This window comes from Mytilus californianus, unplaced genomic scaffold, assembly GCF_021869535.1.
Source record: "Mytilus californianus isolate M0D057914Y unplaced genomic scaffold, xbMytCali1.0.p SCAF_23, whole genome shotgun sequence".
Taxonomy (NCBI): Eukaryota; Metazoa; Mollusca; class Bivalvia; order Mytilida; family Mytilidae; genus Mytilus; species Mytilus californianus.
In genome coordinates, this window is record NW_026262672.1 from 3,207,897 (window position 1) to 3,220,574 (window position 12,678).

The following is a 12,678-nucleotide window of genomic DNA, read 5'->3' on the forward strand; positions in this document are numbered from 1 at the left end:
ATCCCAGTTGCTTTGTCTGCTGTTGTGTATTTTGATTACGTGAATAATCACGTTTTTCAATGTGCTCATTGGGACCTTGCTGCCATCCCAATTGTGATGTCTGCTGCTGTGTATTTTGGTTACGTGAATAATCACGTTTTTCAATGTTTTCCTCAATATTTAATCTGATACTTGGTTTCGTGTACCCTAATTCATCTGTTCTATGAATTTTGTCTGGCTTAAACTGTCGATCAATTGAAAAATCTTGAACTTTATCCTGGTCATCATACTTGGTTTGTAGTAATGGTTTTCTTTCATCAGGTCTTGACAATTTTGTTGAATACTGGTGGTCCCCATACTGCAAAGTGTAATTAAAAGGCTTGCTCATCGCTGAACTGGGACGTGATAACTCACGTTTGACTTCCTCAGGCTCAGGTTTAAGCAAAAATTCATCAGAAGGTGTGTCAGAATCCGAAAAGTCATTGATTTCTGCTTTTCGTCTTGCATATTCCGAATGAAATCCAGATGTTTTAACTTCACCATAATCAACATAGTCTTGTAAATCATAACTTGACTGAGTCCGTAATTTGTATTCTTGTAGCAGTGTAACTGGTGACAAATCTATCAAATCCATCAAGGCTTCAGTAATTCTTAGTCTTGGTATTTCAGAAAGATGCTCAGGCTGAATATTACCAAATGTCTCTCTCATAGACATAATCTTGTCAGCTATGACATTTCCCACACCAGGTAACAACCTTAATTCTTCATAAGTACAGCTATTAATCTTGGTACGCTCCTTCTGAAAAGCTAAGTCTGCCATTATGTTATTATAACACAAATACAATTCAATTTAATCACTGATTGCTGAACCAGAAAAAAAAAATTAATGTGTATGAGCTATGTGGCTAACCACAAAAAAAAACGGCTAATTTTTCCGAAAATGGCTAATTATCTCCAAATTGCTCTGATAACGGCTAATTTTAGCAAAACGTAAAACAATTTTCGAAAATAAATTTGTAAACACTGTAATTAACGCAAGTTTTTATGCTTATATTATTTCCGTGTTCAAACACTTCATAATATACCAAATATAGCAATATGAACTTCGCAATTACACGTGATGTACTCACTTCTGTGTCTCGATTCAAATCGTACTTTATCACAGGAAACCCTGCTCGCCAAGCGCCAGTGATGTGATTTCCGAGTATTATCACTCAATACTAATACTACTAATACAATTCAACGCCTCTAATTGTACTAACTTACCAAATATCCTATGATACGCTCTGGTAATATATTATTCGTTGCGTCCTTATACCCGCCAACACGCCAACTATCGTTACCTGGTAACTATCTGAGATCTTATCCTGAGTTAGGTAAAATTGAGAATGGAAATGGGGAATGTGTCAAAGAGACAACAACCCGACCACAGAACAGACAACAGCAGAAGGCCACCAACAGGTCTTCAATGCAGCGAGAAATTCCCGCACCCGGAGGCGTCCTTCAGCTGGCCCCTAAACAAATATATATACTAGTTCAGTGAAAATGAACGCCATACTAAACTTCAAATTGTACACAAGAAACTAAAATTAAAAATAATACAAGACTAACAAAGGCTTGAGGCTCCTGACTTGGGACAGGCGCAAAAATGCGGCGGGGTTAAAAATGTTTATGAGATCTCAACCCTCCCCCTATACCTCTAGCCAATGTAGAAAAGTAAACGCATAACAATACGCACATTAAAATTCAGTTCAAGAGAAGTCCGAGTCTGATGTCAGAAGATGTAACCAAAGAAAATAAACAAAATGACAATAATACATAAATAACAACAGACTACTAGCAGTTAACTGACATGCCAGCTAGCCTTCAATTAAACTGCCCCCCAAGGGTGACTGGGGAATAGAAGTATGGTCACCATTGGTCTTCCTCCGACCGGCAGTAAAACCCGTGCTAAAGTGGGGCGTCCGTTTGGCTGTGCGGGATGTACAAATTTGCAGCCACGTCCGGTCAGAATGGGGACGTTAAATCCGATGCCTCGTGTAAAGAGAGTGCCGCGCTCTTTGTACGTTAAGAACCCTTGCAACAACTCTTTGAGGGGTCCGTAGGTGACCTGTTGCAAGGCTAAATTTCTGTCCCTATCCAATATACCCTCATTTCCCGTGGCAGTCTAAATTTCTCCGACCTTAATCCCTTAATCTATTACAGAACCTACCTATTGTATTTATTGTGAACTTGTTCTCGTCCTGAATATGCATGAAATATTTGCCACTGGACGTTAAGCAACCAACAATCAATCAATCAATTAAACTGATTGAAAGATTATGTCTTCATCATATGAATATCAGATGATATTCATATGATGAAGATGATAGTTTACATCAGATGATAGTTTACAAGGATCATTCCGGGAACCGGGCTACGCGGTATATCTAACTACCGTACTGTCTACATAGTAATGTCACGTCCATTATACCATATTACACAACACTACTTAGACCACTCGTCCACCGAGGCCCCTCTCCAGGCATGGAAAGAACAGGTGTGATGGAGAAGGGGGGTCATAAAATCGAAGGCAGCAAGAATAATAAGGAACGGAGGATTGATCAACTCTGCTAAGGATTTGTATCAACAGTGTTTATGTTTGCAGAAAGAACTTACAAACCCTGATGGAACTTGTAACCATAATAGACGAAAATTAATTTGGGTTGAAAGAAGCAACATACGACATGTAAGACCAAACAGAGTATGTAAAACAGTTAAAGGTACCCGAAGTCTACATTCTGTGAGGGGTATCGGAGCAGGACAAATTCAAGTCAGGAAACTGACTTGTTTTTGTGGTTTTTGCACTGCCACTGAACATGCTGAAGGAACAAGTTCAACATGCGAGAATGAGGCAGTTGTTGGTGCATGGAGGAGTGTAAACTTGAATGGTTTCAACATGCTAAACAGGAATGATGAAGAGCAAGACATTGAAAACAGGAATGATGAAGAGCAAGACATTGAAAACAGGAATGATGAAGAGCAAGACATTGAAAACAGGAATGATGAAGAGCAAGACATTGAAAACGAACAAGATAAAAGAGATGATGATGATGAAATAGTAACTGAAGATGGACCTGATCTCAATATGCTAAACAGGAATGATGAAGAGCAAGACATTGAAAACGAACATGATAATAGAGATGATGACGATGAAATAGTAACAAAAGATGGACCTGACGATTTCCTTGGAAGTGATTTGTTTACTGAACTACCAGAGCTAAAGGGTATAAAATCATGACAAAAGCATTAATCTAAACATGTTTTAATATTAATTTAACAAAAGTGTATGGTATTCTTTGTTTCATGCGACAATGTATAAAGCCAAAAACAATACATGCTTGACATACAATTACTATCATAATTACTGCTTAAAATGATTTAAATTTAAACAGAATTTTGTAATAAGATTGCAGATTCCAAAACTTAACATTGAACAACTGCTAAATTTTGAATGAAAATGAACATCAAATTTTGTGGTTTAAGCCATGGCGATACTTATAATTTGAATGAATAATTTCATGTCTGAGATAATCATAATAATGCAACCAATGTCTTCAATTAATTGTTTTACTTATTAGCCACATTTAAATGTTTGCATATATATATTTTTATTTTTTGTAGACACCAGTATGACGAGTCTCAACTTCAACAACATGTCATTCAGTGATGCTGATTGCGAAAAAGAATCTTTCAATACACATGATACATTTATTGATCAATTTATCAATTGATAGGTTTTTGTCTTGAAGTTTAATTTTCAGAAGAAAAGAAATCTCAAATGCATTTGGTTTTCTGCATGTTTATATTATTTTACACAAGTTTTGTAATGGACATTACATTTTACAAGTTTGGCATGCTAATTTTAGATTAAAAAAATATTGAAATCATATTGTATTCATCAGTCAGGGGTGCCTCAGGGTTTTGTTTGGGGTCTATTACTTTTTCTAACCACTGTAAAACACAATAAAGGCATTAGCTCATAAACCATGCAAAATTCTGATAACTTTTTTTTATCTGTAGTAGGGTTAGTTTTGTTTTATCATTTAATGCATTACATATTGATGTTTTTTTTTTATTTAAAGGAACCATGAAAACACATAAAACGTTGAACATGTTCAGGAAAAATGTATTCCTTCAAGGTATGTTATTATTTGTCTGTTCTAACATTTATTATCTGTTATTTGAGGGTTATTTTTTGCTGTATATAATATTTTTATGTAATGTACTGTACACGAATAAGGCTGTTCGTTTTCTTGTATGTAATGTTTTATTTCTTTCACTTTGTGGTTTTAGTATCTAAATTTCTCAATAAACTAAATTACATTGGTATAAATTGTGTCTATGCTGTGTAACTTTTGCTCATTGACAAAAGCTGTACAGTGACCTAAAGTTAAGATCTAAGTAAATTGTTGTCTTATTGGCAATCATACCACATCTATTTTTTTGATTTGAGTTAAAATGCTGTAATGGAACAGCCTTATTTCGGACATTTGTTTAATTGGAATTTAATCCTACCTGTTGAACTTTTACTCAATTTTTTTAACAGATACTTTAATAATGGTACAAACATAGCTGTAAAGTTTGGTTCTAATATTTATCCAGCAGTAGTAAGTGGAGTTAAAGAACATTTGTTGTTATTTCTTTTTGGGATTATTTTACGCAGTGCACCCAGAGATGATCATTTTCTGATACTATTCACATTGTCTAATTGAACACTTGACATCCAAGAGGATCAATACCTTTATAAAAAATACTAATTAGAAAGCAATTATTTTGTGCAGATTGTTGTTTACAATATGTTGGTTTTGTCAAAAAATAATCATCTCTCATGTACTTCATTTATTGCAGTTTAATATGCAATTTAGTTTGCTGCATAAACTTTCATTTTGCAATTTGATGGTCATCCTTTATTGAAATAGTCCATACTGGGTCAAGATTGTGAGTCATGTGAGTACTATTTGGAAATTTACAAATTAATGTAGTTATCAAAAGTTCTAAAGTTCAGATATAATGTGAATTAGGTTGAATGTACACAAATTTCAGTATATTTCAATGTATAGAACGGCTCTTTATTAAATACCATGAACGAAACAAAGTCCAAAGTTGGTTGTCGTTCTAATACTTTTTTATTGATATTTATCATTTTTCTTAAAGGTTTCTGAATGGCCATGGATTATGTATTATTAGTATCTTAAAGATGGAAAATGGATGGATGGTGGGCCAACGTATATCATTGCAACGTCAGATGTTGTTGATACGTTGCATCCACCAGACATAAGAATGGAAGGTCGTCACCTTTATTACATATTTAATGGTAGGTATTCACACAACATTTCAAACATGACAAGTGTCTTAAAAACATTTTTTTCTCTTAATAAAATAAACAAAACAAAGCATGCATGTAAGTTTATTTTATATGGGATTAAACAAGTTAAATTATAAAATTATTGACTTTGTCAGTAGTATACAAATAACTGTAAAAGAGGGACAGTCAAAGTCATAAATCGAAAATAAACTGACAACGCCATGGCTAAAAAATAAAAAGACAAACAGACAAACAATAGTACATATGACACAACATAGAAAACTAAAGAATAAGCAGCACGAACCCCAGCAAACCGAGCAAGTCTAGATAATGAAGCAATCTTGCAGCTAAACCGACCAAGTCCAGATAATGAACAAATCTTGCAGCTACCTCTAATAAAGACTTATTACACTGATTATGTGATGATTATGAACATACAAAATGTGCAAAATTTGCATATTGCTTCCATAAGGTAAATGTGCCTTTTCAATGGATCCTTATTCAAGTGAGGTTATGCTTGTGTTCTTTAAATGTTGGCCAGCATTGACAAAATGAAAGCACAGATGAAGTTTGTAGTTTTAAAATACAATCTGGTAAATGACTTTAAACTCTGGTTTAACTTTATCGCTAATAACATAAATAAATAAAACAGGCTGCTATTTCTTTATTTCATATTTTACTGTATTTATATATAAAAGGTCTTTTTCAAAACATTTTTTTCAAAATTTCTTTGCAGGCAATGATTTCAAGAAAGGGCCAAAGAAGATTGTTGACCTGTGAACATGGTGAACTGCGATGCAATGACTCATTTTGATTAATCATTGTTAATTAGAATATCAATAAATTGAATTAAAACTAAAATGTGTAATCTTGTTTTAAAAATATAAAACATTAGTGAATTGTCACGATTCAACGCTAAAAAAACTGCAACAGAATCCATTTGTATCTAAAGGTGTCAAGGTTCCAGACATTGTACATTGTTCTATTAATTATGGGATTGCAAGGCAAAGGTTTTTTTTTGTTTGTTTTCCATATTGAAAGACAATCATATAAAAATTAGACATTATATTCCCTAATAATGAAATGGTTGACAAGTTTTAATTGATGTCTGTCCATGTTACATGAAACAGGCTGATGAACCATTGATATTTTACTGCCTTCAGTCATTTTTTCTGTTCATATCAGTTGCCTTTTTGCTCATATATATTATGCTACATATGTAGATCTGTCAATATTAGGAAAGAAACAATACTCCTGCAAGTCTGAAAGTATTTTTAGGATAACTTTAATGCTTGATGATTTTTTTCAATTAAATGTTATGCGATTCTACACCTTTAAGGTAGCAAAATTCACTGTGTTGAATGGTTTATGATTTTTTTTATGAATGACACATTGCTCATTACTCACTTTAAATTATTAAAACTCTTTGGAACCTTGAATAAGAACATGTCTGTCCATGTTACATTAAATAATGCACAAGACCTATTGAACTATGCAGAAATTAATGATGAGAGATTATCTTATCCATGGATAATATTTTTTGAATAAATACAACCCATAGTTATAAGAAAATGACTGAGACTTATGTTTTTGGCTTAGTTTTTAATTTTCAATGGTTGTCACAGCAAAATGGGCACAGAGCAAATATGTAGCCAAATACCAAATGTGGTCTGACACCCTATTTTCCAAAAGAGACAGAAGTCTTGTTATTGAAATATTGCCAGAGAAATTTAAAATCACACCTGTCTTCTTATTATATCAATGATCATATTAGCACTGAGTGCAATCTCATTTGTCACCGTGTTGGAATATTTGCTGAGATTGATACCTATTCTGTGTGTCCATATCATAGATACTCTCTTGGTGTGTATTGGAAAAGACTTTCAAAATGTACACATCCGGAACATACGGGCAAAGGGAAACCAGAAGGAAACAGACAAGGTGTTACTGTAGCTGCAAGTCTACATCTTTTGCAAAAATTTGGCTGTGTAGTCCCGGTTGGATCAGGTAAAATATATGATATTACTAATATACTTTCTGTCACATTTAAATTGGTGGTTTGGGGACAGGCATCTGTTTCTGAGGCAAGTGAAAAAGGGGAGGGGCAATTTTCAAGGGACAGACTATTTATAATTGTTTTCAACTTTTTGTTGACCAAATTAATATTTTCTGAGTGGATATCAGACTGCTAATTGTGTAAGGGTTATAGATTTTCTTTACAGTTAATTTTCTACAATAGGCACCACTTCCGGTGGGATATGGTACATGTGTTTAATAAATGAAACTGTTCCACACCTGACCTCTTGATTTGTTTCTCAATTCCCTACTTTATGGTCAGGGATTGGGGTTGAAAAGGCTCATTTCCTAGGGGAAGTGCTGCCCAATTTTTGTTTAAGTCTGGACTTGTCATTTTCAGCCTTTATGGGGTGGGGGGGAATGGGTAGGGGTTCTTATCTTATTAATTGCAAAGTTAAAAGTAAGTGGAATTAGTAACAAGTTTAAAGGTTTATTAGTACAATCAGACAGATGTAACGCTATAACAAGGGGCAGTTAATAAACATAATTACAATTTTACAATTGCAAACAAAAAAAGTTTGTTGTTTTTATAACATGACCCAAATTAATTTTTTTTAATTTGTTTGTTTCAATGCTGAGTACAAGACTGTATCATATGCAGTCATAGAAAATAACAGATATATGCTCAACAAAAGACTCTGTGCTTGTACTATCAATTTGTGTTAGGAGATTCAAAAAGCACTGATAACTTGTACGAAAATTCTGTACAAATTATAATTTGTACAATATTACAATTTGTACACAACATATGTGACCATGACTGAGAAAATGGGTCCAGATGAGAAAAATACATATTTTGATTTTTTTGCATTTTTGGAGCCTAATTATCATAAATAACATTCTGTAAAAATTTCAAGGGGATAGCACAAGTAGTTTCTGAGAAAAAACCATTTCATGATTCGTAACTTACATGTATCTTGGAAATAACTTGACAAATTGAAGATATCATTCGAAAAACTCAAGACTTTTTCTTGTAAATGTGTATTCTTCCAAAATTGTTCATTCTATAATTAGACACCTTAAGTTTATGTTTAATGTTTGTCAAATAATTTGAAAAAGTATGATTTATTCTAACTGATATATATTTTTAACTATTAAATCGGTTACCATCATGACCATGGCTACCAATTTTTTTAATTTTTTTTTATTTTTTAAATTTTTTCCAGATTGTGTAATGAACTTTAACTCTTAGAGAACTTTAAATTTCAAAGTACATGTATATAAAAGAAAAACAAATGGTTTCTTTTTATAATAGATAAATATATAGGCTATGAGGGTCTGGATGGTGGGTCCTTCATTTCAATTTTGTTAATACTTTTCGCCCAGTACATTGCATTTTCTATTCTTTATCTTTTTGGTCCTTTTATTTTCTTTTTGCCCATTTTTCTCTATTCTGTAAACCCCAATCCTCACCATCCGATATGGGATATTTGTTGTGCCATTATTTACTAAAAAAACAATTTGTTGCCTTGATAGAGTAAAATAATTTCAAAATACATTTTTATTTTGAAATAGTTCAGTTTTTTCTGGTGATTGTCTCATGGAAGCTTACACAACATCCACTTTGAGTTTGACTTTTTAGTAATAGGTCATTTCTAGTAATCATAGAATTGCATAATTTGTTTACTTCATTAATTTTGTATGTACAGGTTATTGGTTCATGTCTGCCATTTTTTTTTTGGTAAATTGTTTTGTTTTTAATTAGTCCTTTACTTTTCTCAATTAAACTGCTTCATAACTGACTTTACAGTAGGGGTTTTCTCATTGTTGAAGGCCATACATGTGCCTATAACTGCTTACATCCACTTTATTTAAACTTAGGTGGAAACTTGTCTCATTGGTAATCATAACACATCTCTTTATTTTTAAATAGTACAAGCATTGTGTTAAAATTCAAATAATTTTCACTGAAATATTTTATCATTTTATTTAGTTCAGCAGAGCCTTCCTCCATTGGATATGGCATTGTGTTGGTCTTGTTGTGTTAAGTCTATTTCATTTTTAGGAACCAGTGGTTTCGGACATGTAATGTTCTTAGCTGAATCTGAGTAGCAGTGCTGTCTTATCTGCTCATATAAATACCACTGCCTGGCAGGTTCAAGTCATTTGATGTTAGATGGTTGAGGAAGCTCACCTCCTGGTGGAGTTTTAGTTTTGCATATCAGTAAATTGAATGTATATGATTCAGAAGATGCATTTTCTCTGCATTTTACTACTCCTGGGTGTTGTGAATCCATGTAAAAATGATGATAGTCAGTTATATGTTTCAAAGTTTTAAAGTACTGTTGAAAATAAGGCTTCCATTCATAAAACATTACAGGATCTTGTATATTTCCTACAACTTGTGGTATGTTGTGTCCATTTCTGCTGGACCTTGTCACAGTTTCAGCTACCTGTAATAAAACAAAGAACAATAAATCAACTGCAAGACTTTTCATAAATGATTTGAGAGTACTAACAAATACATACAGATTTAAAAAAAGAAAATTTGAAAGGGTGACTTTACAGTAAAATACAGCCAGACATCAAAAACAGATGACAATAATATGCAAGTCAGATACCTCTATAAATTTAGAAACTAACTCGGGTAAAAACTGGACATGCTATCTATGCTTGAATCAATTATGAGTACATTTTGTAATTTGTGTACAAAATAAAACATTTTAAGAAACTAATGTTATGTCATTAATCCAAAGAATTAATCCAGGTTTCATATGTGTAAGAGTTATTGCTCTTTGATCATATTGAATAGGTGAAATATTAACTATTTGAAATGACTTTAGAAAAAAAACATTGATAGTTCTATCTTAAATCAAGTAATAATGTTTATACATGTACTTGTATATTAAATTGTAGTTTTAATTATTATATAAACTACCATTATCTACCTCTGATAATGTTTCTGCTGCTGAATTTCTCCAGTGTAACTTCCAAACACCAAAATGCCAATCAGGCTTAAACTTGGTATGTCCTGCAATCATCATCGAGTATTCTATGCTTTTGTGTAATCCTGGCAAAACAAAAATAAAAATTCTATTACAAAAAATACTTATTTTAAAAAAGCAAATACCAAAATGAGAAAGTTAACAAGATACCAGTAACTAAAGTTATCATACTAGAAATAAATATTGTATGCAAAATATATACATCTGGACTGGGTTGCACAAACGTCTATTAAAGTTAATAGTCTATTAAAAGTACACTTAAATTCAATAGTCTATTATGTACGTTGCACAAACGTTAATTAACGTTAATAGCCTATTAAGTCACTATTAAATTTAATTGAACGAAGGAGCACTATACTTATAAAAATAAATAAATCTTTTGAATGTTGATAACATGAAATGTTGATTCTAATCACAGAACTATCACTATAACATATTCTGCATACATTGTTAATATGAAAAAAGAAGATGTGGTATGTCTTAATCTAAAAATACAGATAGAATAAAGTCAGTATTGTTTATTTAAAAAGAGAATTTTAAACTTTTATCAATAAATTGTTGTCTTGGTTATAGTTTGAATATAATATAACACTGTGTGAAATAATGTAACATAATCAAATAATAGTTACCTGTCATTACTCTCCATAATGCATACCATAATACTACATTATTCTTGTTCTGACCAGTGCAGTTGTCAAAATGGATTTTAGCATCAGTCTCTCCATGACCAAATTTGTTGAAATAGTGATGCACCATACCAACAACAGAGTGTGCTCCTTTGCCAATACTTTCAGCTTCATCAATCAAATAGAAACTTTGTTTTCCTACAAAACATTACATACAGAATTTACCATTAGCCATTTTGAAAACATTTAAAACAAAAGCATACATATCTAATACAATAGTATATTCACAAAGTACAATTTAACATGATCTAGTACATGATGTGTGCAACAGAGGTAAATAAATAAAGATAAATCATGTTTAAGAAATTTATTTCCATATACATGTATGTAACTTAACTCAATACATACATGAATCATAAGGGTATAGTTATTCATATCAGAGTTATTGACCTTGAAAACTGCACCTTACAAGTCAATGATCATGTACATCAAATATAAATTTGTATGTCCAGTGATTATGTCCATCAGTTTGTTTTAAAACTATAAATTATAATAAATCACATGTTCATGCTACTGTTTCTAACTATCAAAAGCATATATTTAATGTAATAAAAAACCAATAAAAAATTACCAGATCCTTCTGAGCAGACTCCAAACACATTACATTTTCTTGGTGTTTTGAAATAAATGGGTCCCACTTGCTGAGCATGGTGAGGAAAGTGAACTTGTTGGGCATAATCCCAGGAATAGTGTAGAGTGGTCTGTACTGACTGTGGAGAATTTCCTGTAAAACACATGTAAGAGTTAACAACTAAATACATAAGATTGAGGATAGCCTGTTCAATAAAAGCTTTTGCCATTTATTAAAAAAAAATATTCCTACTGTCATGGTAGTACAAATGAATCTAATTATCTAATCCAAGTAATATTAAGTCCAAAAAGGATACATGACCATTGTATATTGAGACATGTACATGTATGTTTAGAAGTAGAAGTGTCAAGACTGTGGATTTGTGTATGTTATTAACATGATTAATATGATTAATGGTTGTCTGGAATAAAGTTGACCAATTATATACAACTGAATGTACTGTCACATGTGAACAAAAGTATGGAATAAAGTTCACCACTTACATGTATATATACTACTGTTCTACATATGAACAAAATGCATGCACTGACTATTTGGTAAGGACTTGAAACATATTATATAAATAATAATAAAAATATTCAAAAGTATGTTTTATGAATATGAACAGATATTTAGGAGAGACATAAAGAGATATGTAATATTAATACAGAAGTCATATTTTGGTGGAATAAATTATTTAACCTTTATATATATATATTACCTGATTGTTTCAGTGCATCTGGCAAGTTCATGTAGTATTGTTTGCTAAGTCTCTTTGTTCTTTTGCTAGTTGTACATGTATATTATATTGATTTAACAATAACTGTTTTTCCTCTTCAGACAGATTTCCACTATTAGATATTTTACCAGCATATTCCTGACACTTTTGGCATAAATCAGTACATGGCTTTGTAACTACAATATTGGGACATAAATCATGCCACTGTCTTTGAAATGTTCTTACACTCACACTTCTATACTTCATATTTATTGCAAGTTTAAATGCATATTCTGTGATATATACACATTTATTAAAATACATTTAGTATGAGTACACATGCATATTATGTGATA

At 32.0% G+C, this 12,678-nt stretch overlaps 2 protein-coding genes across 2 annotated transcripts; one reads left to right on the forward strand and one right to left on the reverse strand.

Annotated features, from left to right (window-relative positions):
* The first annotated feature begins 2,917 nt into the window (after positions 1–2,917).
* Positions 2,918–3,259, forward strand: LOC127732261 (glutamic acid-rich protein-like). The gene has a single exon (XM_052241341.1). The coding sequence runs from the start codon at positions 2,918–2,920 to the stop codon at positions 3,257–3,259; it is 342 nt and encodes a 113-aa protein (XP_052097301.1).
* A 6,245-nt stretch (positions 3,260–9,504) lies between these two features.
* On the reverse strand, positions 9,505–12,356 carry LOC127732262 (uncharacterized). The gene is made up of 5 exons (XM_052241342.1): positions 12,326–12,356; positions 11,605–11,757; positions 10,977–11,171; positions 10,291–10,412; positions 9,505–9,795 (listed from the first exon to the last, which is right to left on the reverse strand). Exons 1-5 carry the CDS (start codon positions 12,354–12,356, stop codon positions 9,505–9,507), a joined length of 792 nt encoding a protein of 263 aa, XP_052097302.1.
* Between the last annotated feature and the right edge of the window lie 322 nt (positions 12,357–12,678).

Coding starts and splice junctions, on each gene's coding strand:
- LOC127732261 (XM_052241341.1), top strand. CDS start 2,918: ATGCTAAACAGGAATGATGAAGAGCAAGACATTGAAAACAGGAATGAT.
- LOC127732262 (XM_052241342.1), bottom strand. CDS start 12,356: ATGAACTTGCCAGATGCACTGAAACAATCAG. Junction 11,758..12,325: donor AGATGCACTGAAACAATCAG/GTAATATATATA, acceptor TGTGTTTTACAG/GAAATTCTCCACAGTCAGTA. Junction 9,796..10,290: donor CAGCAGAAACATTATCAGAG/GTAGATAATGGT, acceptor GTTTTATTACAG/GTAGCTGAAACTGTGACAAG.